General features: G+C 31.9%; 5 protein-coding genes across 11 annotated transcripts; 4 read left to right on the top strand and 1 right to left on the bottom strand.

Moving 5' to 3' along the window:
- Positions 1–34: 34 nt before the first annotated feature.
- On the top strand, positions 35–14732 carry LOC128873891 (guanine nucleotide exchange factor DBS-like). 5 transcript variants are annotated; one of them, XM_054117872.1, is made up of 16 exons: positions 35–473; positions 6448–6540; positions 6632–6746; positions 6826–6916; positions 7005–7235; positions 7320–7579; positions 7664–7898; positions 8935–9129; positions 9198–9374; positions 9454–9639; positions 9711–10046; positions 10118–10435; positions 10518–10715; positions 10792–11000; positions 11091–11289; positions 11367–14732. In XM_054117872.1, the coding sequence occupies exons 1-16, from the start codon at positions 302–304 to the stop codon at positions 11592–11594; spliced, it is 3243 nt and encodes a 1080-aa protein (XP_053973847.1). In that variant the 5' UTR covers positions 35–301; the 3' UTR covers positions 11595–14732. The 5 variants fall into 5 exon arrangements, with proteins under 5 accessions (XP_053973847.1, XP_053973846.1, XP_053973850.1 ...); XM_054117871.1 differs by having other exon boundaries at positions 6445–6540; XM_054117875.1 differs by lacking the exon at positions 35–473 and adding an exon at positions 1002–1772 and having other exon boundaries at positions 6445–6540.
- On the top strand, positions 2688–5593 carry LOC128873899 (uncharacterized). The gene is made up of 3 exons (XM_054117903.1): positions 2688–3138; positions 3547–3743; positions 3847–5593. Exons 2-3 carry the CDS (start codon positions 3588–3590, stop codon positions 4879–4881), a joined length of 1191 nt encoding a protein of 396 aa, XP_053973878.1. The 5' UTR covers positions 2688–3138; positions 3547–3587; the 3' UTR covers positions 4882–5593.
- A 212-nt stretch (positions 14733–14944) lies between the features above and the next one.
- LOC128873905 (adenylate kinase) lies at positions 14945–17389 on the top strand. The gene is made up of 4 exons (XM_054117911.1): positions 14945–15236; positions 15372–15608; positions 15885–16052; positions 16130–17389. Exons 1-4 carry the CDS (start codon positions 15120–15122, stop codon positions 16367–16369), a joined length of 762 nt encoding a protein of 253 aa, XP_053973886.1. The 5' UTR covers positions 14945–15119; the 3' UTR covers positions 16370–17389.
- Positions 17390–17639: 250 nt separating this feature from the next.
- LOC128873892 (cullin-4B) lies at positions 17640–21801 on the top strand. Of its 2 annotated transcripts, none has more exons than XM_054117876.1 (11): positions 17640–18136; positions 18859–19222; positions 19295–19483; positions 19559–19705; positions 19794–19980; positions 20065–20257; positions 20342–20643; positions 20748–20978; positions 21064–21342; positions 21424–21576; positions 21660–21801. In XM_054117876.1, exons 1-11 carry the CDS (start codon positions 17833–17835, stop codon positions 21753–21755), a joined length of 2445 nt encoding a protein of 814 aa, XP_053973851.1. In that variant the 5' UTR covers positions 17640–17832; the 3' UTR covers positions 21756–21801. The 2 variants fall into 2 exon arrangements, with proteins under 2 accessions (XP_053973851.1, XP_053973852.1); XM_054117877.1 differs by lacking the exon at positions 17640–18136 and adding an exon at positions 18166–18466.
- A 1250-nt stretch (positions 21802–23051) lies between these two features.
- Positions 23052–27351, bottom strand: LOC128873893 (mitochondrial intermediate peptidase). 2 transcript variants are annotated; one of them, XM_054117878.1, is made up of 10 exons: positions 27082–27351; positions 26752–27014; positions 26495–26681; positions 26341–26420; positions 26021–26209; positions 25794–25935; positions 25386–25724; positions 25094–25315; positions 24786–25016; positions 23052–24683 (listed from the first exon to the last, which is right to left on the bottom strand). In XM_054117878.1, the coding sequence occupies exons 1-10, from the start codon at positions 27232–27234 to the stop codon at positions 24390–24392; spliced, it is 2100 nt and encodes a 699-aa protein (XP_053973853.1). In that variant the 5' UTR covers positions 27235–27351; the 3' UTR covers positions 23052–24389. The 2 variants fall into 2 exon arrangements, with proteins under 2 accessions (XP_053973853.1, XP_053973854.1); XM_054117879.1 differs by having other exon boundaries at positions 26752–26995; positions 27082–27222.
- Between the last annotated feature and the right edge of the window lie 584 nt (positions 27352–27935).

Genomic DNA, 27935 nt, shown 5'->3' with positions numbered 1-27935 from the left:
CCTGCCGCGAAAACACTGCGGTAAGCAATGCGTCGTTTCAGTTCCGGGCGTTCCTCGACGACAAACAAACATGCATCGTGTAGCAGAAGAAGGTACGACAGCGGTCGAAATTACAGCGATACGTTCGCTCGCGCGCTATAACTCTTGCGAGTTTGGGGTAGCACGTTCAACGCCATAAAATGTAGCCAGTCCTTTGGCCAAAGTTAGTGCAGCAACGGCCGGAAAAATTTGTACCTATGAGATCAGCTCTCGACCCCATCTCCAGCACGTTGACGTTCACCGAGGAGTGGCGCGCAAAAAGATGGCCAGCTCGCCGACCAGCATCGAAAATCAAATAGACAGTTTTCTGGAACAGTTCAAACGAAGTGCCTCCCGTGCAATGGAAGAATCTCATAGGTCTAGCTACAATGCTTGCAGCAGTAGTATCAGTCACAGCCGAAGTGGAAATCTGGATCTTGAAATCTTGGAGGCTGGTGAGTTTCCGCTGTAACTTTGTTACTGTGCATTGTTCCATCGCATTTGAATTTTGGCCGCCTTCTACTGTTCCCTTTGTCCTCCCTTTTACCGTGTCAAAATTCAACTGTTTTTTCCTATCGCTGTCGATTGATTTTTCGGGCGTTTCTTGCACATTTCCATGTACTCGTTTTCTAACAATTTAGTGGGCCAACTACATGTCTATCAAGCTTTTCACGTATTCTTTCTATGGATATCCTTGATACGTCAACAAAGTTCGTGCAATGATATAGGTTAGAATATTTTAAAATTCATATCGTTTTAAATGTATCACATTATTACATTTTCAAATATCGATAACACACATGCCACGTTTATCATAATTGCATGCCAATATCTTGACACTGACTCATTGTATTTGAACAGCAAACATTTTCCTGTGAGTTGATTTTTTTTTCAATCTATGTTAAAACTTGTATTGCTATAAAATGAACGCAAAAGACATTTACATTATCTATTTTACATCGATGAATTTAATGAATGAATTTTTACAAAACGATAAGAATATTTTTGTGAATTAGGCGCGCTTTCGTGTGACCGTTGAAATAATCGTCGAGTAAAATTAAATCTGCTTCGATTTAGTTCTGCAATTTGACAGTGACATGCTTCATGTCACGTGCAGCTACCCCTCTTTAGAAATAGTCTCTCGCGATTGGTTGGTTCGCCTTGTCTTTACCTCCACTGCGAAGCGGCATTATGGCGTGTCGTATCTCGGTTAGGTTACGCTAGAGGTCGTCGGCCGACATCGTAGCCGCTCATGTCGAGGAGTCGTACCACTGCAGAGATGCAAGATGCATTTAGTAACCTCGTGAAAGAAATACCGACTCGATGTCTCGTCGTTGACCACTTTTCCACGGATCGCGTGACCAACGCGCAAATTATAATCTGATTCCTGACTGACGGGTTTTTCCATTGTTGCGCGAGTGATAAGCGACGCACGGTTCCGTCGAAACATCGGAGTGTACAAGGATTGATCGGAAATACCGGCTACGATGTTCGGACGAGAAACGAGCACCGGCATCGCTACAGATTCCATTCGATCGACGTACGCGACAAATTAACTCGTCTGGCCGTGTTAATACTGGAATAGTTTTGGAAAAGCCGAATTGCTACAACGCCAAACCTTACTGATAATACCACGTGACGTTTGTAAACCGCATAGAATTGACTCGAGACAAAGAACGATATGATTCTTCGACGCAAGTCCGTGCACAGCTGTAATTGTCCCTGTCATCAGCACTGCTCCACGAAATGTGCAGGTTTGAGTTACACGCGTTTTTTCTAATAATATTTCAATTCATTTCTGGCGAAAATCGACGTTACACAGCGCTGTAATTAAAAGCGGACGATGCAAGCGAACGTTGCAGTTCCCCTTTCCTACCTTCGCTGTGACTATAAACAGATTATTGATCTACGAAAGTATCTTATTTGTTTATATGCTGGTTGTTGTATACGTGTTACAAATAACCGATACCATGATTAATTTATGAACTCTATACAGATATGTCTATTAAATTCAATTATTCTAAATTTTCGTCAAGATCGTGTATACATGGATAACATATGAGTATATGTATATCGATTTTTAATTCCCGTTTTATATCAGTCATTCATTATCTATTAATCGATAATTCAACATACCTAAATAGGTATTAATCAGTTGACAAAGTGCATTACTTAAATATTTAACTACGTGTTTATTTATGCCGTAACATTTCTGCTGTATCTCTGTATTGCTCAATGTCGTCAACGTAGTATGCAAAAATATGCAATCTATATTTGACAATACCACTTAAGATTTATTATGACCAAGTTGCACGGTGATGTACATATTATCTTTCTACGTACAGGGTGTTCCTTAATCGCGTGACTGAACTTTGACAGTATACAGGGTATCCCAAATATGTTGTAACACATTGAAAGAGGTGGTTCGGGGGGTGATTTGAAACAACTTTTTCCTTAGCGAAAATGTTATCCGAGGTTTCGTTGAGGAGATATTAACGGAAAACACTGACCAATCAGAGCGCGAGTATGCCGATGGAGCGTAGGCTACGCGCTAGGCGGCAGCGCTCATACGCTACTGCAAGCGCTCCAACGGTATACGCGCGCTCTGATTGGTCAATGTTTTCCGTTAATATCTCCTCAACGAAGCCTCGGACAACATTTTCGCTAAGGAAAAAGTTGTTTCAAATCACCCCCCGAACCACCTCTTTCAATGTGTTACAACATTTTTGGGACACCCTGTATTCAAAAATTCCAACAGCAAACTAAACATTTGTTTCCAAAATAAGTTTATTCGTAGACGTCTGGTCGCTCGACATTTTTTCTTACAATTAATAGAATACATCGATAAAGTTTGGTCGAACGTTTTAGTAGCACCCTTTATTCGCCCGAATGCAACGTAGAACTGTCCTCTATGTACGGTACTGGACGTGTTATCCCCTCCATGCGGTATTACGATTACGTTCGCCATATCATTGAGCGTGGTGCTTCACTATATCAACCGGTATATCGAGAATCACGAACAATCTGTATCGGGATAATACGCATTTGCAAATGTGGTACCTTTCGAAATATACTGCAATTGATTTTACGGAGATAATCACAAAGTTAAGCCGATAAAAGGTAAGTAAACTTTGACTTGCCACGTACAATAAAGATCAAAGTTGGAAAACCATCGTCATAGATAGCGATTCTCAACTTTGTTGGTGTCAAACGAATATATTTCTTACTCCTTTTCGTCTTTACATGATAACTTGTAGAAACACGTTTATTTTCTATCCGTGTAACGTTCTTCGCAATAATTTTATTTATTATTGTATTTTGTTATTCGTAGATTTTTAATTTCACAAAAAATGTTATAATTGCCATGTATGTATAAGTGACATTGTAATCAGCTGATCCTTTGTTTAGAATGTTTCCATTTGAAATTCTTATCGTAGAGTGTTTCATTAAAGCATAATACTTTATTTATAACTTGAGTTATCTTTTGTTAATATGCATTTTTATCATTGTAATATTAATTTTTACCAGAAAGTGTTAAAAAGCACATCCTTGTATAAAGTTTGGTGGACATGGATGCTAATTTATGTGAAAAAAATGAAATGCTAGTGCAAGCAGGTGTTGTTACATTCCAAGACATATCATGTGACAAAAATGAGAAAACAGAAGTATCTAATTGTCAATGTATAGTCAATGATGAATTGACATATACACAAACAAAAGGAAAGGTAAGTGAATATCCACCTTCTATCATGCATAAAAAAATGTTTTAAAATAATTAAAATTTAATATTAATTTCTATAATGTGTATACAAGTACATTTCATTGCAGGCATTACACATAGATGCAACAAACATTCCTTCCAAGCTAAAGAAAAGTTTGTCTAAAATTAAAGTAAAAAAACCTAAACTTGAGCGGGAATCAAGTTATGATTCTACAAAGTTAGAGGATAGTCCAGCGCAAGTATTAGAGCGATTTAAACGTGGATGTGAATGTCAGGATGATCAGTGCTTTAAAGGTCTAAATTCTGAAACTGTATACCGGCACAGACTGAACATTGCAGAATTAACAAAGGCTGAACACGATATGTATTTAATGGGTGTTACCATGGCATGCTTGACAAATCCATATGAAACAGCAAGACATACAGAGCGGCGTAGATTGCGAGCACAGTATGTGTATCAAGGTCGAAGAGTTTGTTTAGATGCTTTTTTATACTTAGAGAACTGTACGCATTACCAAATAAAAAGAATTAGGAAACATTTAATGACTCATGGCGTGACACCGCGGGTTCATGGAAATCACGGAAAAATTCCACACAACACGTTTTCCTTAGATATTTATAAAATTGCCACAGAATTTTTAAAAAATTTTATGGAACTTCAGGAAGCAAAACAAAAAACTAAAGTTGCTAAACATGCACAGTTACATCTTCCGTCTGATATTACGCGTAAAGTAGTATATGATTCGTATATACAATATTGTAGGAAACTATCACCTAATATTAAAATAATGGGATATTCGACATTTAGGAGATTTATGAAAGTTCAATTTCCGCAAGTAAAGTTTGCAAAATTAGAATTTGTAGTTAGAAATCAAAGTGTACAAAGTCAAGGGTGTAGCAAAACAGATTTGGAGAAGAAGGATCTCGCGGATGAAAAATTATCCGAGTCAGCAAACTTAATAACAGAGGATGGTGCCTTATTACCTTTATTAATTGCTAGTGAAACGGGACAAAGCGATACTTATTTTTTGACACCAGTCAGCAAATTACAAGATGGTATAAGTTATCAGATAACTACAAGTGGGCTTCTAGTCAATAAACCAGCATTGCCCATCACTTTAACTAAAGTAAACGCTATTTAAAAATAAAAATTTTTATATATAATATAATATAAAATAATATATGTAATAATATATTTATATACTTACACAAAAAATAAATATTTAAGTGATATTTTAAACATCAAATTTTATCTTGACAAAATGATTTTATGGTTGACATTATAAAAAATAAGGGTTTTCTTGGTTTAAGAGCTTTTATGCAACTATATTCATTAAGAATCTCATGTTTTATGGCATGATAATTTATCCCGATTATGTACAAAAAATATTAATAAGTATTCTATATTGAAAATATTGAAACGCAGTATTAACTACCTAAGAGAAAAAAAACGGTTAAAGAGAGACAAATGTTTGTTTAATAGACAAGAATTTGGAATTTATAACCATTTAGTGATATAATGGTATCATTATGTTATGTAGATGGTGTATGTAGGTTATACAAGTTTTTATTATGTGTATTAGAATAATTTAATGCAAATTCATACCCTATATTTTAATGTAAAAAATAAATATAAATACTTAAATATAGCCCATATTATAACTGATTTATATATATTTATAATCTCTTATATAAAATATCTTATTCTAATAAAAATCAATATCTACAGTCAAACATGTAAAATAAGTATTTACAAAAGTTAAGAATTCGATCTGATTGTATTATGTTAATGTTTACATTTTATACAACACAAATGTGTAATAAATAATTGAGCAATAAATAATTTGTATTTTTTCAACATATGAATAAGTTTTTTTTGTTTTATTCTTTTATATTTTAAGCACATAATTGTTATTTGAATGATAAATTTAAATATAATAACGACCAAATCCAAAAATTTAAATCACTTGATATCATAGTTAAACTCCAAGTATGTAAATCAAGGAACTGAAGAATCTTCGTACAGTGGCTCACAAATCATTTAAAAATGAATCAACAGGTCACAAATTAAAATGCTATTTCTATCTTTTTATAATATACCAATTATTAATATAAAGAACCATGTTTATTTGGTATTTACCTAGTAACTTGGTATATATATATATATATATATATAGTTTTTTGTTTTCAAATGCATTACATCTTATTATTCATTCAGTTCAAGTTTGAGAGCCTCTTGTTTTACAGTTACAGCAGAAATGTTGTTGGTACAACAGGGAACTGCTTCAGTTAGAGTCAGCAAGGTCATATGGGTGCACTCTGAGGTCTCAGTCATATACAGTAAATATTGCATAAGTGATCATCAATACAAACTGTAATAACATAAAACCACATCATGGTTGAAGTCATTTTTTAGAACAGTAATATATTTTTAGCAATGATGTATTGTAAGAGTTACGTATGCTAAAAGAAGCTTACAAAGTTTATACATTAATTTACTGTGCAAAGTTAACAATATCAAAGTTCAATCAACCACAAGATGATGGTAATTTAATTAATTATACATAACAGTACTATAAGTGTAAATGTTTTAAACTACGATATTTAAATTGTTTAGCATCATATGTACCCCTTATGTACATTTATCTTTACAATCATGTAAGTTGTTTAAATCTATATAATATAATCAAATTTATTTTACACAGAAGATATAGAGAGTATGACTGGTGAGATTGAAAATGGAGATTTGGCAATCCGAGATGTTGCAGACCTTCTTCAATCACAGTATGCTATTATAGCAGGTAATTAAAATCTACATTAACTAGTATTGTATAAGATTACTTTTTAATCATTAGTTTCTGATTTTCATTTACATTTTGCATGTACTCATAGGAGGAAAAACTCGAGAGGGTTGTCCAATAATTACCTTTCCTGATAATGGTAATTTTCATAATTTATCTGACTTGGATTATCAACGTCTCATGCTGTATCTTACTTCTGTGCCAACGTGAGATCTTAACTCTTATGTTGTTATTATTGTTGTCTATAAACTTCATTTATTTGAAAGTGTTAATGGTGATTTTCAGTTTACAAGAAGCTGATCTTGGGTTCCATTTAATAATTGATAGAAGAAATGATAAGTGGAACTCTGTGAAAACTGTCTTATTAAAAATCTCTGTAAGTATGCATATTGACAAATATTATGGTTTAACAAGAGGTAAAATAATAAGACTAGATATTATAATGTAATTATTTTATTCTTCAGGGTTTCTTTCCTGGTTTAGTGCATGTAGCATATGTTCTTCGTCCAGCTGGATTTTTACAAAAAACTATATCTGAAGTGTCAAATAGATTATTTCGAGAAGATTTCAAGTTCAGGGTTATATTTTTAGCAAACATTGTTGAACTTCATGAGTTTATAGATAAAGATCAGCTAACCGAGCAACTTGGTGGCAGTTTATCATACTGTCATCATACTTGGATACAAAACAGAATCGTAAGATTTTAATCCATAAGACAGAAAAAAAATAGTATAGAAATATGTGTTGCGACATTTTAATTTTATTCATATTTCCTATAGAGTTTAGAAAAATTTTCATCAATGACACAAGACGTATCTTTTGCATTGGATTCTTTTACACGGCGGTTAGCCGAGATTGAATTTCCCAACAACACCGTTGCAACCACATCTTTGTTATCCCAGCAACAAGTCGAATACAATGAATTAAAAGAAGAAATCCTTAGTGCTGCAAGACATGGTGAAGCACTTTTAGACAGTGTACGACAAGTAACTGGCAAGGGAACAGCTGATAGACTAGGAAATGTTGCGGCGGTAGAAAGGTGCGAGATAATTTAATTTAAGAATAAATTGATGTATCGCGTAGTTCCTAAGTATAAATAGAGATGTATTGGAATCGTTTTCAGATTGCTTGTTCAACTGGAAGAAACAGAACGCACTTTTGACTTGTTTTGGTCGCATCACAGTTCTCGTTTAAGGCACTGCCTAGCTTTGAGACAATTCGAAGCTGACTTTAGAGAATTACAAGCAACATTGGACCAACATTTAAAAACTATAGAAGACATGACGGAAGTAGGAGAAACTCAAGCACGAGTTGAACAGTTACTTTGCGACACATCGGCGTTTCAACGAATATGTAGAGTATGTATCTCTATTTTATATACATCTGCATCATTCTATATTGTTCAATAAAAACACCTGTTCAAATTTATGATACAAAGCAACAAAAGTACATAAGATTAACGTCAGCCTAAATAGATATTTTCATAAACAAGAGAGGATAACATTCATATGATATATATTTAGTACCCATTAAACAGTTATTACCACATGTAAATTACTATACATGTATCATTCTCAATCATACACAGTTAATGAAATCATATAATTAAAGAAATCAAAGTAATAGAATATTAATGGCTTTAAGTTTGAGAATGTTCATAATGCACTTAAAGCAACATGATGCAATATCCGAACCAGTATAACATATCGTTTGATCCGATATTACATGTAATAAATTTGTATTTGATATTGTTAATAAATTTCATGTATAATGCAAATTCTGGTTTGGATACTTTGGATAAGCTGTCACACATACATATAATGCACATCATGCACAAATGTTACTTTGCACCGCTTTCCTCATTTTGTCGATAGTCCTATTTGTTGCATACCATGTGGATTTGGGTCTTGGTAAGCAGTCCACTCAACAAAATACATATATTTTGTAATAGATTTACATTTTTAAACACAGTGACAATAATTTAGTACTTGAAATATTAAATTCTGTATTTATTATATTTCGAAATAAAATAAGAAACGAATTACTCTTAGCAGTTTCTTTATGGGTTTGTGAATTAAATCTCTATCAAAGGTATTCTCTCGATAGATGCATATATATGTATATGTTGTAAGTTCAAAAATCGTACATTCCGAAATAAAAAAAAAAATAGGGATTTAATTCATGCTTTGTACTGGCATGATGGGTCTTTGAGAATGAATATCATTGTTATTTCTCACTTTGCACTGCACGTAAGATAGTACCTTTTTTTTTAAATACTTTTTTTAGACGAATAATGAACATTTGATGAAAAAAAGTTCAATGACTGTTTGTAGTTTTCTTGTTAATGTGATTTCAACATTTGCTAAACATAAATAAAGTTACATACATTTATAGGGAGATATAGAACGAGCAGAGGAAGTGATATCGGCTGGTCAGCAACTGTTGTCTGGTAGGCACCAATGTCCGACGGACGTCGTAGAACCTAAATGCGTAGAGTTACAGAGAATTTGTACTATTCTAAGTCAAAGATTGGAAAGGCGACTACATATGTTATCCAAATGCAGAGAACTTATGGAACGAATAGATAAGGTAACCCTTACAAGTTAAGAAAATATTTAAGATAGAAATTTCTAATATTCTTCCGCTTGTACGCATAGGCAAATACGTGGTGCACACGTGGAGTAGAATTACTTGCATCACAAAATAATATTACACCACCCGACCAAGCGCTTCAAGAATTACAAGAATTGATAGAAGCTGCAGAAGAATTTCACCATCCCAGATGTATTTTTCAAGACTCTGTAATGCCTGAAACTAAAGCTCTTATTACACAAGTATGACAAATCATTTGCATAGCAATTCATTTTTATCTTCATGATTTGGCTTGGTATGTCTTTTGATTTGGTTTATTAGGTTTTGCAAAGAATAGAAGATGTGTCTTTAATGTGTGATAAAAGAATAATGACACTCAAGCAGCAATTGATTAAACCAGCGAGACCAGTTCAAACTGTAACACCTGAACCAGTTAAGCCACTGCAATCACTGCCTCAGACTGTCAAACCTGGAAGGATTCTGAAAAAAGCTAACACTATGCCAAAGGTAAAATACTATATTTTGCGGTTTAATATATATTGCATTATAAATTACTTTAACTGTATACGTTTTTTTAGATGGAGATGAGCCCTATAGAGGGGGAATCTTCATCGCCGGAAAGTGAGTCCAAAGATGTAGAAGCTTTACGTTTAAAACGTGGACACGTGTTGGCGGAACTTGTTGAAACTGAACGAATTTATGTTGCCGAGTTAGGTTCTATAATTAAAGGGTACAAAATGGAATTAACAAATGAGGCAATGGCACATTTAATACCGGCAGCATTAGTAGGCAAAGGAGATATTTTATTTGGTAACCTAGAAGATATTTACAGTTTTCACGGAGAGATGTTTTTAAGAGATTTAGAGAACTGTATTTCAAATACCGAACTTGTTGCATTATGTTTTGTACAAAGAGTAAGTGTTGTCTACATATGTCTCTAATAAATTGTATAAATCATTCTAATATAAAATCTTTTCATTTCTAGCGTGAAGTATTCTTCAGATTATATAGTTATTATTGTCAAAATATTCAAAGATCGGAAAGATTACGAGAACAGATACAAAATGAACCACAGTTTCTCGCCACTTGTCAACAGAGACTTGGTCATAAATTACCTCTTGCTGCATACCTTCTTAAACCTGTACAACGTATAACAAAATACCAATTGTTGCTAAAAGATCTTTTAAAATATAGCGACGAACCATCGTGTTGCACTGAATTACAAGAAGCTTTGGACTGTATGCTAGTTGTATTAAAATGCGTCAACGATAGTATGCATCAGACTGCGATTACTGGATTCGGTGTAAGTGCTTACACAATTTTTTTTTTATTATTATTATCGCTTCATCATATTTAATGATGTTCTGTTATATTTTTATTTTTAGGGAGATTTAAATGCACAAGGTGAGCTCTTGTTACAAGGCTCTTTCAGTGTATGGAGTAGCAGTAAACGAGAACGACTTCTCAGGTTAAAGCCATCTCAACGCCATATTTTCTTGTATGAAAAGGCTCTTATATTTTGTAAACACAGTAAACCCCAAGCTCACAATAAAGCTACCTATCACTTTAAGAGATATTTGAAGGTAACTTTTTACGATTTCTTATATTTCTATTGAATTTTATGTGTGTCTTCAATGTATGATATATTATCTTTGTCAGATGTCGCAAATTGGACTGACTGAATCAGTTAAAGGTGATGCCAGGCGTTTTGAAATTTGGCTTCAAGGTCGGGCTGAAGTCCATACAATACAGGCATCTACCGTTGACGTCAAACAATCTTGGGTCCGCCAAATTAAAGGCGTTTTAATGTCTCAATTAGCCGAACTTAAAGGAAAACAAAACTCTGCTCTTGGAAAGACCAACCATAAGTATGTCGTACATGTACTTGTAATTGGGCGCTAAATTTAAAATTCTGATAACGATAATGCAACTTCTTTTTATTACAAAAATGTTTGCAGACCTCTACGACAAACAATTTCGTGGGAAGCACAAGGCAGCGTATCTGGATCTCTACGGACTCTTTCAGTTGATGGTAGCAGCGTTATATCACACATTACAGATGTCTCGCAATCAACGGAAGACGATGTCGCTTGGAGTTCAGAAAACAGTAATACTGATGATGAAGATGCTTTCAGTGAAAACCCTGGTCCAGCTCCCGTAAGTTTCTTTCGTTTTGAATGCTTAACCATTAGTTAGATGAAGTTAACACCGTACCCGAAATTGTATCCAATTAGGGTGGAAGATACGTAGCATTAGCTGATTATTGTGCAGTTGGACAGTCTGAAGTTACTATGCGTGAAGGAGACAATCTAGAACTTCTTAAGGTTGGTTGTGCTGGTTGGTGGTTTGTAAAATTAATAGGTACTGGAATAGAAGGATGGGCACCTGCAGCTTACTTGGAACCAATTAATCGAAAAACGTCGCGCAGCTCACAGTCGGTCAACAGTCAAGAAACCATGTGAAACAGGCGTCTAACACACTAGGTTTTTCTGGTGTGTTAGGTTTATACCATGTCGTTAATGAGTAACAGTTGTTAAAGAGTAGTATTAAAAATCGCATATGGAGGCTTTTGTAATATAAAGGTATGGACAAGACTTTGGAAATTTTGCATAAAATTCAACTCATAATATAAATACATCATATTAGATTTCTAATTCTGTAAACTATATAATACAGCAATATGCGCTTGATTAATATAATTAATCAGTGAGCAGTTATAATTACATGTAATTTTTGAAACTAAAATCAGATGAAAATGAATTTGAAAGAAGAATCTGATCACGTAATCTTTTACAAAGAAGTCAGGGAATAGAAGAATGTATGAAGTTTTGGTTACATAAATTGTGCTCGAAACCATTTGTTGGTGAAAGTACTTTATGCAGAAAAAATAGAATTTGCATTTACTAAACAAATATACTATTAATTAGATTTATTCTTACAAAGAGAATAACATTTATAGAATTGTACAAAATATGTTTCGCTAGCGAATTAAAATCATGTGCAAGCATATAAGCAGATTTACATTAACATGATTTAAAATTGCTATAAATAATACAGATTTGTATTTAACGTTACATATTGTCCTACTGATAAGAAAATTACTATAATGAAATACAATCATTCAGTTGCTACTTCCTTAAAAATTTCCATAGTAATATAAAGGATTAAACTTACCTGTACTTATAAGCTGCATAAAATTCGGCCGTGTGCAAATATTCCAAAGTTCATACGATATAAAACTTGAGATGATTTTATTTAGTATAATATGTTTTGTATAGTAAAAACTTGTGTACAGGTACAGAAAGAAATCTAATGCATCTGCGTTATATTTATTATCTATTTTCTAGTGAAATCACGACCATGTATGACGCAAGGTTTAGATATATACGAAGATTCTATGCGAATATGAATTTATTTATTTTTACAACTAATACAGTACAACATAAAATATAACTTTCACGATGTTTTATCGTGCGTGAATTTAGAATATTTGCAAACTATCGGAAATTGGTCAAAGAGTCCTTGAAATAGAAACAGGAGATCAAACATTTATTTGATGCTTCTGTAACTGAAATATAGAAAATAGAACTACTTTGTTGGCACATTAGTGTAGCTAGGATAGAAATTATATTGCTAATAAGTCTTTGCGACCAAACAGCTTGATATTAGTATTATTTTAGTAAATAATAAATAACATATTTAAAATATTTGAGTAAAGATGAAACAAACGATAACAAGGAGTTAAGTAACATATACAAAAGTTTTTTAGAGGTTAAAAATTTAACACCAAGCATTGTGCAATATTTAACACTGATTGTAATAAACTTTAGAATGTAACATTTTAGTAAAAGATGCAATTTCGATTTTAGCAAAGTTAATAATCAACCAATTTCTTAAGCATTGAATAATAATGAAACATGTATAATAATGTAATTTGTACTAAAAGTTTATATGAACACAGAAGAACTAAGAAATTGTTAAGAATTAACATTTTTTTTTGTATAGGTATAGAATGCAATAATTATGTTTACCTTATAATCGAAAATGATCAATATTTCATCGCATAATTTATATTACTTATACAAGTGTTATTTAAGTGTAATTTATATATTATTTATACATAGCAAAATTCTATTGTGATTACGAGATATACATATTGAGTACAAATAATTTATTTTAATACTATGAATATTATTAAAATAAATTCATGTTATAATGTTTAAACTTGAACGCCGTAATAAATGCGTCTGCATAATTAAAGTATACAAGTTTTAATTATGTTGTTAATGTTTGATTAGAAGAACTTGTGAATTTTTAGCCAAAGAAAATTTTATACTTTTCTTTGGTAAGATAAAGCTGAAGAAACTATTAATTTATAGTTGTGAATATTTGTAATTAATGTGATTATTTAAATTTTGTAATTAATTAGAATTTATCATTTTTATCCACCTTCACGCCGTCCTGATACTAACTAGTTATAGGATTTAATCAGACAAAATTTAATTGTTTTACGTTTACCATTTAATTTATACATCGACAATTTGTTTGAAACATATTATAAGGTTTTATGTGTATTGAAAAACAGCAATATTGAGTGATAATAAAAATCGAATATTGTTACATATTTGCAAAAAGCGCTTTTAAACTGTATTCGATTAATCATCCTTTTCATACAAAATGAAAATAACGCGGTACTTTACAGTGCTCGATATGTCATGCAATTATACAAATATACAATCTACGAAATACGATAAATTATTTGTTTGAATGTAAAAGAAATAGTATAGCTTTAAATTTTACTTTAAAATTTAGATTATTCCTTTATGTGTCGACACATATAACCTAGGATAAGCGATTGAAAAAACATTCAGGCATTTAGAATCTTGTGTAGACAACATTAAATTAATATATAGACAATAAACACACGCCTGTTGTGAAATAGTTCCATTTGAATATACATATTACAGATATACTAATAATTTTGGACATAAGTAAGATACTGTTAATATACTTCCGTTTAGAAATTAAATCAGTAACAGATTGTCACTGAAAAAATGTTCGTTCTGTGCAATATGTATAACGTTGCGATATAAGATTATTCAAAATTTGGGCCTTGTGTTTGAATCATTAAACAATGCATTAATTTAAAAAGTAATTAAAAAGTTAACTACAAGTTTTTAATGAAAGGTTCCTTATGTTGTTCCTTTAAAGTAAATTTAATAAAATTTATTTTTACACGTAAGAATAATATGGACCCTAATCTCTCTTCTATTTATGAGAAAGTTAAATTATCCGAGACAAATTTTAAAACTTTTTAACGAAGAAGAAACGCAGGTGACGCATTCTTGTTTATTTTAAATATGGAATTCGCTTTTTGATTCCGATTAAGTTACGAGTACTAATGAAAGTTGAATAATAAAATTATGAATGATGTTGTAATAATTGCGCTTAAGTTAGTGATAGTACGATACAAGTCATTAGTATTTAATGATTATTTGAAACCCTGAAATGTATTACATAGTTAAGTACATGATCTAATTAATATTGTATTTTGTTCGATATAAAACGATATAATATGATAAAAATACATACGAATTGCAAAAAAAGGTTCTTCTATTTACATATCCTTTCTTATTCCAGCTTTTGTTGTAGTATAAATGTATTAAATCTGAATTAAAGTAATGTAAAATGTAATGATCTAACGTTTAAGTGATTTCATCGTATTTGAAATTCAAATTTAAATCTTTGGCGTGTCGATTCGATATTAATTTAAAAAAGGAACGCTAGATGAGGTAAGTGTGGATCCATACCAGAAATTATTTTGTTGCGTTATTTCAACGGAGACCGTGGGTGGGAATTAATGGTGCTTGATAATCGCGCTGTTCGTAACAGTGATATGTACTCTTGATAGTGAACTTTGACATAAGCGTTTTTTGGAAAAGTCGTCTTTTTTCAGTTGCTCTTAAAGAAAGTATTGATAAATAAAAATGGCTCCGCGAACGGAAGCAGTACCAAAGGAACATGCCGATTTACCGAAAGAAAGACCGAATAAAGGTATTAATGCAGTTTTATTGGGACCACCTGGTTGCGGTAAAGGTACACAGGTAAAGTTTATTTCTTTTACATAAATATTAAGATTACACTTGTTTCAGTCAAAATATTCAAAAGTTTCACATTGTAATTTCTAACCTTTCTGGAACTATTTTCACAGATTTGTTAATTACATATTTATATTTTAGGCTCCATTATTAAAGGAACGATATTGCGTATGTCATTTATCTACAGGCGATATGCTCAGAGCAGAGATTACCTCTGGATCTGCTATCGGAACAGAGATTAAGAAAATAATGGATGAAGGTAAATTGGTCAATGATGATCTTGTTGTTAGCATGATTGATCATAATTTGGACAAGCCTGAATGCAAACAGGGTTTCTTGTTGGATGGTTTTCCAAGAAGTGTTCCACAAGCTCAAAAAGTAAGTTCATAATGAAAGTTTAATATTCAATTATCACTTTCTTATCTAATTATCATTTCGATTTGATTCTTGTTGATATTTAAATAATTCAATGTTATCCTCATTAATCATTATCTCTATGTATTTCTTTTTTATTTGTAAAAACTACTTGACCTTGAAATGACATTGAGTAAATCAAAGTAGAACAGTCTTAAAAACATTCTACCTTGAATTAATTAAATTAGTATTAGTAATTAGTATAAAGTATATTTTTAATATATTTTTATACTTACACAGCTTGATGACATGTTAAAGAAGAGGAATACTAAATTGGATGCTGTAATAGAGTTTGGAATTGATGATAATTTGTTGATAAAGAGAATCACAGGTCGTCTGATACATCCTGCAAGTGGTAGATCATATCATGAAGAATTTGCTCCACCCAAGGTCCCTATGAAAGACGATGTAAGTAATAATTATGATTGTTAAGACATAATGCAATTGCTAGATAGTATTGCAAAAATATAGTTCTCTGTTTATAGATCACTGGAGAACCATTGATCAAAAGATCAGATGATAATGCAGAAGCATTGAAAAAACGTTTAGTAACATATCATACACAAACTCAACCATTAGTTGATTATTATGCTATACAAGGAATTCACTATTACATTAATGCTGCTCAATCAAGTAAAAATGTCTTCAAAGATATCGATCGTATATTTTCAAGAACGGTTAAACCAGCAGAGCAAAAGAAAAGTTTCTTTAGTCGGTTCTTTTAAGAAATGAAAATGTTCCAGATCATTCTTCTCTTGTAAGTGAAAAGGCAACTTGTAGTTAATGGGAAATGTTATATCTTAGTATTATGGTAATTTTAGAAAAGCTATAGCATTGTAAATGTACAATTTTCAATTTAAAAGCAATTTACGTGGTTAGGAATACATAGTTCGTATGGTACGTATTTTTTTGATCAAGCAATGTACAGAACACCAAACAGGGAATGTAAGAAAGGGAAAACAATGCAAACATTGTTGCATTGATTTAGTTGCAAGTTATACTGTAAGTTCATAAAGGAAAGTATTATAAATTAATAGGACAAATGCACACACTTTATTAATAGATTGAGCTTGGTGATATTGTGACACATAAGTAAGTCATTTAACTAGGTGAGGGGAGCAACGTATTTGTATATAATGAACAACAGAGAACATTTGTTTGTTTAATTACTGTTATTACAAATATTTTTTATCGATTTCTACTTTGTTTATTTTTGAAACGTATATATGTCTAAACATTTATGTAAATTTTTTTGCATAAAATATATACGCCATTTCTTGCACTTTTGTATTAAAGTTTATAACTAGCAACTTTTAATACAAGACAAATATTTTCGAACATTGTTACGATAACTGAGACATTTTTAGATGAAGAAGTATAAATGTAAATAACTGAATTTTACAGGAAATTTGTTTTATGAATTTAGCATATGCGATTTAGCATAAAGGATTTGGAATTTAGATATAAAAAAAATAATTAGAATAAAATGTCTCATTTACACGTTTTACACGCACATGTATTACCTTTAACATTTTATAATTTAACGAATCTCGTACTGGTAAAAAGGTGTGAATATAAAATAACAAATATTTTAACGAATTGTATTGTTAATGCACCGAACATATTATTACGCTTATATGTATATTCTGAAAAAGAAAAAAGGTTTTACAAACGGCTATAAACGAAACACAATTGTAGATGAAAAATCTATTTTCCGTAAATCAAAGTAATCTAAATATATTCTGGTACAATATTTCTGCCTATTCACGTTGTATCATTATTAAATTGTAAATATTTTACAAAGAGAAATGAATGTACATCTGGATAAAATAAAATTTCTAACCTACTGGTAAAACATTCGATTTTCTTTCAATTCAAAACATTATTTGTAATGATTTTAGCGACTTTGCAACCGTTTTAAAAGGAGGAGGAATGTTAAGAAGAAAGTAACGGTTAAAGATGCGCGGCAAACACGCGGGGCGCACCGGGGTACGCGTATCGCGCATGTGCGGACATTGCCAATTGTTCGCGAGTCTCGTCACAAGTAGAGTCTGGAGATAAATAACTTTTTCCGCTCGTCGAGCACGCAGGGACAAAGGTAGAACAGGAGAGGGAGAATTCATTGGATTTCTTGGTAGAAAACTGTTTTTCCGTGTGCTGAGGGCCGGCGGCCGAGTGATGCACGCATATGTCTAGGCTCGGAGGAACTCAGGTTCTGGCCACAGTACAGGTGAAGAGAACGGCCGCTGATCACGCAGCGGTGGTAAACTTCGGTGCTGCAAAGCGCAGCAAGCTGTCCGCCGTTGCGGTCACGGAGATCAACGAGATCGAAAACATGACGGATACGGCCGCGGCCACCACTGATACTCAGAAGAGAGCCAATTTCTCGGCATTGACCATCGGCAATCCGAACGGCGTCAACAAGATATCATCGAGTTTGGCGAGTGCGAAACCAGGCACAGCTAGAAAGCTCGTCATCAAAAACTTCAAAAGTAAGCAAGACCATAGGGCTACATAACCTCAAAATCAGCTGGTACTAATACGCGAGTTGGTGTATGTAATTTATGGTTGGCAATGTGCCTTCGAACATTGCGACATTCTTTTCGAAATACGACTTTACGAGTTTTGCGGCACCCTCGACCCGCGATTATCCGTCCAAGGACGAATTGGTTCTTATTGCGATTAATAATATGAGACTGACATAACCTAATCTGACACCAAAGGATAACTGAAAACGGATAAACGTCTTTAATACGTACATATTTATTTGCTTTTTCTATGGTTTCCAGAAGATTCGTGTCTATCGATTGTGAAATGTAACGGTACGAGTTAAGATTTTTAATTGCTCCGAATGACTAATGGAAAATAAATATGACTGAAAAATTTTAGTAATTATTGTGTGACAATCTTTAAATGGATGCATGCTCTCAATTTTTACTCAAAATATTTACGTTCTTTTTGTATTTATCTAATAAATACATAATTGTGAAACACGAGATTATTGGAATCCACGTATAATTTTAATATATAGTTTCATAAAGGATACAACTGTATCAACAATTTCATTAAAACTGTAAATGAAATTGTTCTGTATATTATTTTTATATTGTCATTGTTATAAATTCCTTATACTGATAATTCTTATTTAAAACTCAGATTTTTTTATACAATAAAATAGGAATACATAGTTATTAATGTATTGTATTCTATATAGATAAACCAAAATTACCAGAAAATTATCAGGAGCAAACATGGGAGAAATTGCAAGAGGCTGTAATCGCGATACAAACCAGCAAGAGTATCCGTTATTCATTAGAAGAACTTTATCAGGCAGTTGAAAATATGTGTAATCATAAAATGGCATCCACGTTATACACAAAACTCACAAGGTTAACAGAAGCCCATGTCCAGGCTAACATAGAACAGTTCTTAGCAGAATCCATGGACAGGCATATATTCTTGAAAAAAATGAACGAATGCTGGCAGTCGCATTGTAGACAAATGATTATGATTAGGAGTATTTTTCTATACCTGGATAGGACATATGTATTACAAAATCCAAGTATTTTATCCATATGGTTAGTGTTTTATTTCTATGTATGAATTTTTTTATTCACTAGTATCTCATGTTATTGTGCATGGCATTTCAGGGATATGGGATTGCACTTGTTTAGAGTATATATTGTTCTAAACAATTTAGTTCAAACACGTACAGTAGAAGGACTACTTATGCTCATAGAAAAAGAGCGGCAAGGCGACACAGTAGACAGAACGCTTCTTAAATCATTATTACGGATGTTATCAGATTTACAAATTTACCAAGATGCCTTTGAAACTAAGTATGAGTGTGTTATATATTGATATGCGTTAAAGCAATTTATTCTTGTGTTTCTGTTATTGACTTCTTTTTGTAGATTTCTGGTAGCCACGGAAAGACTGTATGCTGCTGAAGGTCAGCGATTGATGAACGAACACGATGTTCCTGAGTACTTAGCACACGTGGACAAACGGTTACAGGAAGAAAATGAACGATTGTTACACTACCTTGACGCATCTACAAAGTAAATACTGTATTAATAATTTCTGTATAGATTATTGTGGTATATTTCTTCTATGCTATGTAATATGTATGCCAATTTAATGTTATAGGTGGTCACTAATACACACAGTAGAAAAACAATTACTGTCGGAACATATTAGCAGCATTTTACAGAAAGGATTAAGTGGTCTATTGGATGAAAATAGAATTAGTGATTTATCTTTACTTTATAATTTATATAGTCGAGTGAAAAATGGCCTTGTAGAACTTTGTTTGAATTTTAATTCGTATATAAAGGTATGCTTCATATGTACTTAATGAGTTCGATAATGAATATTTTATAATTTAAATTACAGTTATATTTGTCTATTGTTTCTACAGAAAAAAGGTAAAACCATAGTCATAGATCCAGAAAAAGATAAGACTATGGTTCAGGAGCTTCTAGATTTCAAAGACAAAATGGACAATATAGTTAATACGTGTTTTCATAGAAATGAAAAGTTTGCAAATAGTTTAAAAGAAGCTTTTGAAGCTTTTATTAATCAACGAGCAAATAAACCAGCTGAATTAATAGGTAACATTAATATCTTCGCTTACTAAAAGTGTACCTTTACTATTCCCGATGATAGCGAATTAATGCGTGCTATTGTAATTACAGCAAAGTTTGTCGACTGCAAATTAAGAGCAGGTAACAAAGAAGCGACAGAAGAAGAATTAGAGAGATTATTAGATAAAATTATGGTACTGTTTAGATTTATACATGGAAAAGATGTATTTGAAGCTTTTTATAAAAAAGATTTGGCCAAACGTTTATTAGTGGGTAAATCGGCTTCCGTTGACTCTGAAAAATCCATGTTATCCAAATTAAAACAAGAATGTGGAGGTGGATTCACCAGTAAATTAGAAGGAATGTTTAAAGATATGGAACTCAGCAAAGATATTAATATTGCTTTTAAACAAGTACGTATACATATTCTACTCGACTTTTGATGTTTACTAAACTATAATTTGAATGTATGTTTTCTTTATTTTTTCAATCATAAAATTCTTTCTTCATGAATTAGTACGCAGGAAATCTACAAAATGAATTGTCTGCTAGTAATTTGGATTTAACTGTTTCAATACTTACAATGGGTTACTGGCCAACATATCCTGTAATGGAAGTAACATTACCACCAGAAATGGTTCAGTACCAAGATGTATTTAATAAATTTTATTTGGGAAAGCACAGTGGTAGGAAATTGCAATGGCAACCTACACTGGGTCATTGTGTATTGAAAGCTTGGTTTAATCAGGTATGTCAAATAATAAATACTTAAATTACTTCGATATATGTTTATGAAAAATAATATATACTATTTTATACCGATTTGAAAATAGGGTAACAAGGAGCTTCAAGTGTCGTTGTTTCAAGCATTGGTGTTAATTATGTTTAACGATTCTGACAATTTATCTTTGGAAGATATAAAGGCAGCAACAAATATAGAAGACGGCGAACTTAGGAGAACTTTACAGTCTTTGGCTTGTGGGAAAGCTAGAGTATTGCAAAAAAATCCACGGGGAAGGGATGTTGCAGACAATGATAGATTTGTGTTTAACGCAGACTTTACAAACAAGTTGTTTAGAATTAAAATAAATCAAATTCAAATGAAAGAAACGGTAAAATATATTCTTTAAATATTAACGATCTACATAATAAAAAAGTACGCTCTATGTAATAATGATTCAATTGTTTTTCAGAACGAAGAACAGAAAGCTACGGAAGAGAGAGTCTATCAAGATAGACAGTACCAAATAGATGCAGCTATTGTAAGAATTATGAAAATGAGGAAAACACTCACGCACAATCTGTTGATTAGCGAACTATACAATCAATTAAAGTTCCCCGTAAAGGTGCGTTATCGATCTAAAACGCGTTACATTTTAAATACCTCAAATCGAATGAGTATAATTATGTAACCAAAATTTTATTCCAGCCTGCTGATTTAAAAAAGAGAATTGAATCTCTTATAGATAGGGATTACATGGAGCGAGATAAAGATAATGCAAACGAGTATAACTATGTTGCGTAACCTGAACCAAACGTCGAAGTCATTTCAGACTGGGTTGATGCTATGTTTTGTAGCAAAAGGAACCAATTTGTTTTGGTATTTGCCTACTGTGAATGTGACATATTGAAGAGAAGAAACGAGGAACTTTTAACTGATTGACTGTCAGCATAATGTTGCAGCATGCAGATCAGTTGATTAAAAAAAAAAAAAAAAAGAGTTAGAGTGGACCTCATTGTTTTGGTTTTTGTAGTGCGTAATGGACACTGGATTAATAAGATCTCCTTTAAACAGTGCTTTACTGTTGTTATTCTTGTGTTGTTTCTGGATTTCGCTAAAAAGGACCATGTGCAAAATGTCTTCAATGGTACAGCATTTAAAATATATCAATTTTTTATCCAGAACAGTTTTTCACAGCATATTAAAAATTTAAGAAGATAATGTAGTAAGGATATTCTAAGAATAAAAATACAATGTATCGTTTGATTGAAAGTGAACAAGAATCCATTACTTATGGCAAATATAAAATAGTATATTGTGGATATAGAATCTAGTGATTACCAAAACCATGTTGAACAAACGGAAAACACATTACGAAGTAAAGGTTTGTGTATTTAATTATCATTCTGATATACGGAAAATATTTATTTTATCCCAGAATTTTTTTAATGTTTCCGAAAAAAGACGTGCAACGTCATACGCGCATTCTAAAAAAATATGAAAGCCACAAAGTTGAAGAAATCTTATCGGAGATATAATATGTATTTCTGTAATAAATTTGTGTATATTACCTTATAATACAGAGTTTATAAATAATAAGAAATGTTGTACAAATAAGATCCATTTTCATCAAAACAATAGTAAAGCAATACATGTAAGGTTATGATGACTTTAAAAATAATATGAAGCACTTTTTAAATATCGCGGAATTCGTAAACTATTTATACTGTAAACGATATTGTCTGATAGGGTTTTATGTACAAATAGATAATTTCTACATGTCTTTTAAAATTACACATTATTAGTTTTTACGATATTATAATAATAAAATTATTAATTACAAAATGTAATAGAAGTGTTTCATATTATTATATGATGAAAATACTCTGCCATTAGCTTTACGATTTTCACTACAAAATTACAATATTAAGATTAAACACAAATATAAATAATATCATATTTATTTAATTACTTTTTGTATATCGTTTGAGTAAAGTGTAACTTGTCAAGAGTACAAGTTTATAAAAATGTATGTATCTTATATGTCGTTATTTACAAATTAAAAAGTATGTAATATAAACTGATTTTGGATAGTTGTCATTTTTATTTTGTATGTATTATAAAATATTGAAATTAATTACAATTGCACTGATATTGAAAAAACAATTTAAAATAAAATTTTTTTTTAAATTATGTATTAATCCTGCATTGAGTCTATATGCATATATTACAACCGCAATCGAAATTATAGACGTAATATGTAATAAAAGTACATTACATTCTATGAATATTTCGAAAGACATGACAAATATAATATTTGCGCTATAATTACTTTTTTTTTAGTGACTCTGTATTACAAGGTTATTTTACAAATAATTATTTAAACAAAAACAATTGCTGGTGTGAATGCTGTGCAAAATGAAACTTAAGGAAGATAACGATGCAGTACTGAAATGAAAATAAATAAATCTTAAATTGCTGTAACTACATATTAGATGAAACACAATTTGTTATAATCACTTTTAGTGTAATCTAAAAACGAAGACAAGAGATTATTGTAAAAAAAAAATGTCCAGTGCTTTTTTGTGAATACAAACGTCTAGTTCTATGCCATAAAATATGTAAGGACAACAAAAACTTTTCGAAGAAATAAGCAGAAATTCTCGTAACGTAGGAACCGATTGTTATTAAAAAAAATATACATGTATTATTAATGCTATTGATAAGATTTGGAAATGAATCATTCAGTGGCTTGTTCAGTCGTTTTATGTCAGTGTAATTATTAAATAGCTTATTAATGGAATTTTGTATAAACGCAAGGAAACATGTTGTTGATAAATCATTAGCCAATTTTAATGGAAGCCCTGACGGAGAGTTTTAATACAAATTAAAACAATCCTAAACGCAGTACATGGTAGGTTATGTCATGCTCAAAGTAATTTGAAATGTTAAAGTTTTGGTACAATATTTCATTTTTGTAAGAATAAAACAATAGCTTTATTTTACCACGTAGAGTAGATTAACAAAACACTTCAAGAAATGAAGCTAGATTATAAAAATAATTCTCATAAATTACCTTATACTGCGTTTTGTCTGTATTACACTAAAAATCTTATTTTTGTGTAACCATTTATAGATTTGTCAAAATTGTAAATAGGGTAAGGTTTCCGTACTTGTAATAAAATAAAACAAAAAACTCAAATTATCTTTTGTTCATAATACATTAATTAGAATTATTGACATTTTATTTACAAAGTATATATCTGATTATAAAATTATTTATGTTTTTTTATAGTTAAAATTGAAATATCGATATCTGTACAATATTTATCATAAATGGATTACTCTCTTTTTGTATTTGTTCTTTATTATAAAATTTGTTTATCCGTAGTAATAATGTCTTCTAAGTAATTATTTTAGACATTGCCTTTGCATGGCTTATCTTTTTACTTTTTGGACTTGATCAGTCCTCATATCGATTTCGTTAAGTAAAGATTTTGCAAAATTGTTGGCATTGGCTTCTTTATCCAAAAAATCAGACACTAATTTAGAAGATGGTTTGCCACCTCCGTGTGCTAAACATTCTTTCCGATATCGATCACCAGCCGTTCGATTGAAAGGATCTGCTTGAAAATAAGTTTGCCATATCCAAGATGCAATTGCTCGAGAAATTAAGTAAGAGTAATATTTCGCACCATATCCGACCAAGTGCGAGAATCTTAAATGCCATGCCTGTAAACATTTGTACATTTTAATATTTCTATTAACCATTATCAGTTCCATCATTTCTAGTACACGATATGTCTTTTCATCGCTAAAATGAAGAATACATACTGTATTTTCAACATAAGGGAGTCCATAGTATTTCCCCTGTATCTCTCTTAAAACATCAGTTGACGATTTCTCTAACTTTCCACTGTGATAAACTTGATCTAACATACTGTAGCATACTTGATTTTGTAATTCAGAAGCACAGAATATGTTTTTGGAGGCGTGTAATTTTTCTAATAAAGCTGTTGGTATTGGCTCCAATGTTTGAAAGTGTTTTGCAAATGTAGACACAACCTGATAATACATATTAAATTGTAAGGCAATTGTAAGTTCTATAACTTAAATATTATTATTATTATTATTATAATTACTCTTGGGTCGCTTGCAAAATATTCCATTAATACACTTGGAACCTCTGCAAAGTCTGTACTGCACCTAGTACCAGTTACATGTTGATACTTTGTTCTACCTAGCATAGAATGTAATGCATGACCCATTTCATGGAACAAATTCTCTACAGATGCAGGGCTCAACAAACACGGATTAGACCACTTTGGTGATGGCAATGACAACATTAATACTGCTATTGGATTCTAAAAAGAAATATTTATAGAAAGACCTCATTTCCATAAAATTGAGTTATATATCACATGTAATTCATACTTGATAAGATCCATCAGATAATTGTCTTCCACCCCTAATAGTAAAATGGCAGTCTTGATTAGGTTTCCCTTCTCTCTCAAAAAAATCACAGTATATGTGGCCCAAAATTGTTTCATTTTCGTCTATGACAGCAATTTTATGTACATTATTTGCCCAAATTTCGCCTAATAAAACTGGCATAGACTCCAGTCGAATTCCATATAGTGCTCGCGTTAAAATGTTTATTCCATCCATACAAGCACCAAGAGAAAAATATGGAGTAAATTCAGTACTAGACATATTTAACCAACTTCTTTTTGCTTTTCCCATAAAGTATGCTGTATCCCATGGCATTAGATCCTAGGCAACGAAAAATGCAGTTAATAAAAATGCTTTAAGAATTTTACAAATTCAACAAGTTTTATAAACCTGTTTTGTCATTGACTCTGCATCTTTCAACCTTTGCATTTCTTTGAAATCCTGTGCTGCTTTGAACTTCAAATTATCATTTAAGATGTTAAGAAAATCATATATTACTTCTGGTGTTTCTACTGTACTTCCCCTCACAGCTCTGAAAATGATTTCTTATTTGTACATATAAAAATATAAACAATATTTATTTTTAATCTATAATTCAATTTTTACGGAGAATTTACCGATGAGCGTATGATGGAAATCCACATAATTTGGCCAAGTCATGCCTAGAGTTTAAAAGTTCGTGCAAGAGATATTCTTGTTCACTATCTGGATATAAAAAAACACGATATGCTGCTTCTCGTACCAAATTATTAGAAGAATCTACATAAAGTCCTTGCACTATTATCTGATTATCCTTCATTGTGAAACTGTGAAATGCATTTAAGAAAGTTCAATGAAGTACCTTCCAAATCCTGTATGTTACAAAATTTCCTAATGAGAGAATATAAACTATTCAAATAGGGTGTTTTTCCAAAGATCACTCAGATACAATACTTACTGTTCTCTTATACCTGGTGGAAGAATGTTAGCATCTACTACTCGTGCATTACCTGCACCTGCCATGAATTTTTGACCTATCTGTGTTATGAAAGTATTGTATCTTTAAGCACTGTTAAACTTACTAGGTATATAAATAAAACTGAACTACATACTTGTAAAATGTAATCATTCAACTGTACAACATTCTCCCTTTTAGATTCTGGTAAATGTATGCCAGATTGTTCGAAATCAAACAAGAACAGTTTTGCAACATGATCATCTACAATAGATGTTTCTTGAATGTCTCCATTATTTACAACATGTTGTAATGCATTATATAGTTCACAATGAGTATTTAACCTGATGAGATTTACAAATTATTTTTTGTTACTACCTATCATTCTAACATTCTAACAAAAAAAATATTTACTTTTCTACTATACCACTGATAAATATACAAGCATTTTCTGCAGCTTTAACAAACTGTCTGTCTGGGTGGGCAATTCTAACAAATTCAGCCAAGTCTGCAACTTTGCATAGTGTATCAGACATATCATCAAAAATTTGTACCATCTTCCGTACCCTATTTTCACTGGTAGCTTCTGCTATCAGCATATCTGTTTGGATCATTGCTCGATCTTTTAAAATGTTGAATCCTTCTGGAGTTTTTAATTCTGGTATACCAAATAAACCCTATAACATTTTTTAAAAACTTTACAAAGTGAAAAATTCAGCAATAAGAATAACCATGCTTACTTACAATTTCATTTTTCGACAGGTCAAATTCATATTTTTCTTTGGTAATGGAGTTGAATGCTGTCGCAAGAGGAGACCATGTATTAACACCTCTGTGCTTTATAAAATGCCTCAACACCTGCTTCTTTAGTATATGCATCATTTTTTTATTAATCATTAAACTGATCTTTCTAATAGGAGTAATAAATATACACTTAAATATCTCAAAAGAATCAATGGATTGTACTAAATGTATACATAACCCCTCGGAGAACTATCTCTGCCAACCAGGGGACTCTACTGCAGAAATGGGTAAAACCCTAGGCTTCGAATAAATCTGAAGTTTGCCGATGTGTTTGTCTCGTTTCTTTCTCTGGGAAATGTTCTAAAGAGGAAAAGAGACAAACATATCGGCAGACTTCAGATTTATTCGAATCCTAGGGTTTTGCCCATCACTGCTCTATTGGTCTCTACTAGTCACTAGCAGTCACTAGACAATGAGATCGCGCCACTCGTATACAGGGTGTCCCAAAAATATTGTAACAGCTTGAAAGGGGTGGTTCAGGAGGTGATTTGAAACAACTTTTTCCTTAGCGAAAATGTTGTCCGAGGTTTCGTTAAGGAGATATTAACAGAAAACGCTGACCAATCAGAGCGCGAGGTGCCGATGGAGCGCTTGCAGTAGCGTATGAGCGCTGCCGCCTAGCGCGTAGCCTACGCTCCATCGGCATACTCGCGCTCTGATTGGTCAGTGTTTTCCGTTAATATCTCCTCAACGAAACCTCGGACAACATTCTCGCTAAGGAAAAAGTTGTTTCAAATCACCTTCCGAAACACCCATTTCAAGATGTTACAATATTTTTTAGACACCCTGTACTT

The sequence above is a fragment of the Hylaeus volcanicus genome, chromosome 3 (genome assembly GCF_026283585.1).
Source record: "Hylaeus volcanicus isolate JK05 chromosome 3, UHH_iyHylVolc1.0_haploid, whole genome shotgun sequence".
In the NCBI taxonomy this organism is placed as follows: Eukaryota; Metazoa; Arthropoda; class Insecta; order Hymenoptera; family Colletidae; genus Hylaeus; species Hylaeus volcanicus.
This window is presented reverse-complemented; position numbering and strand designations above follow the sequence as displayed.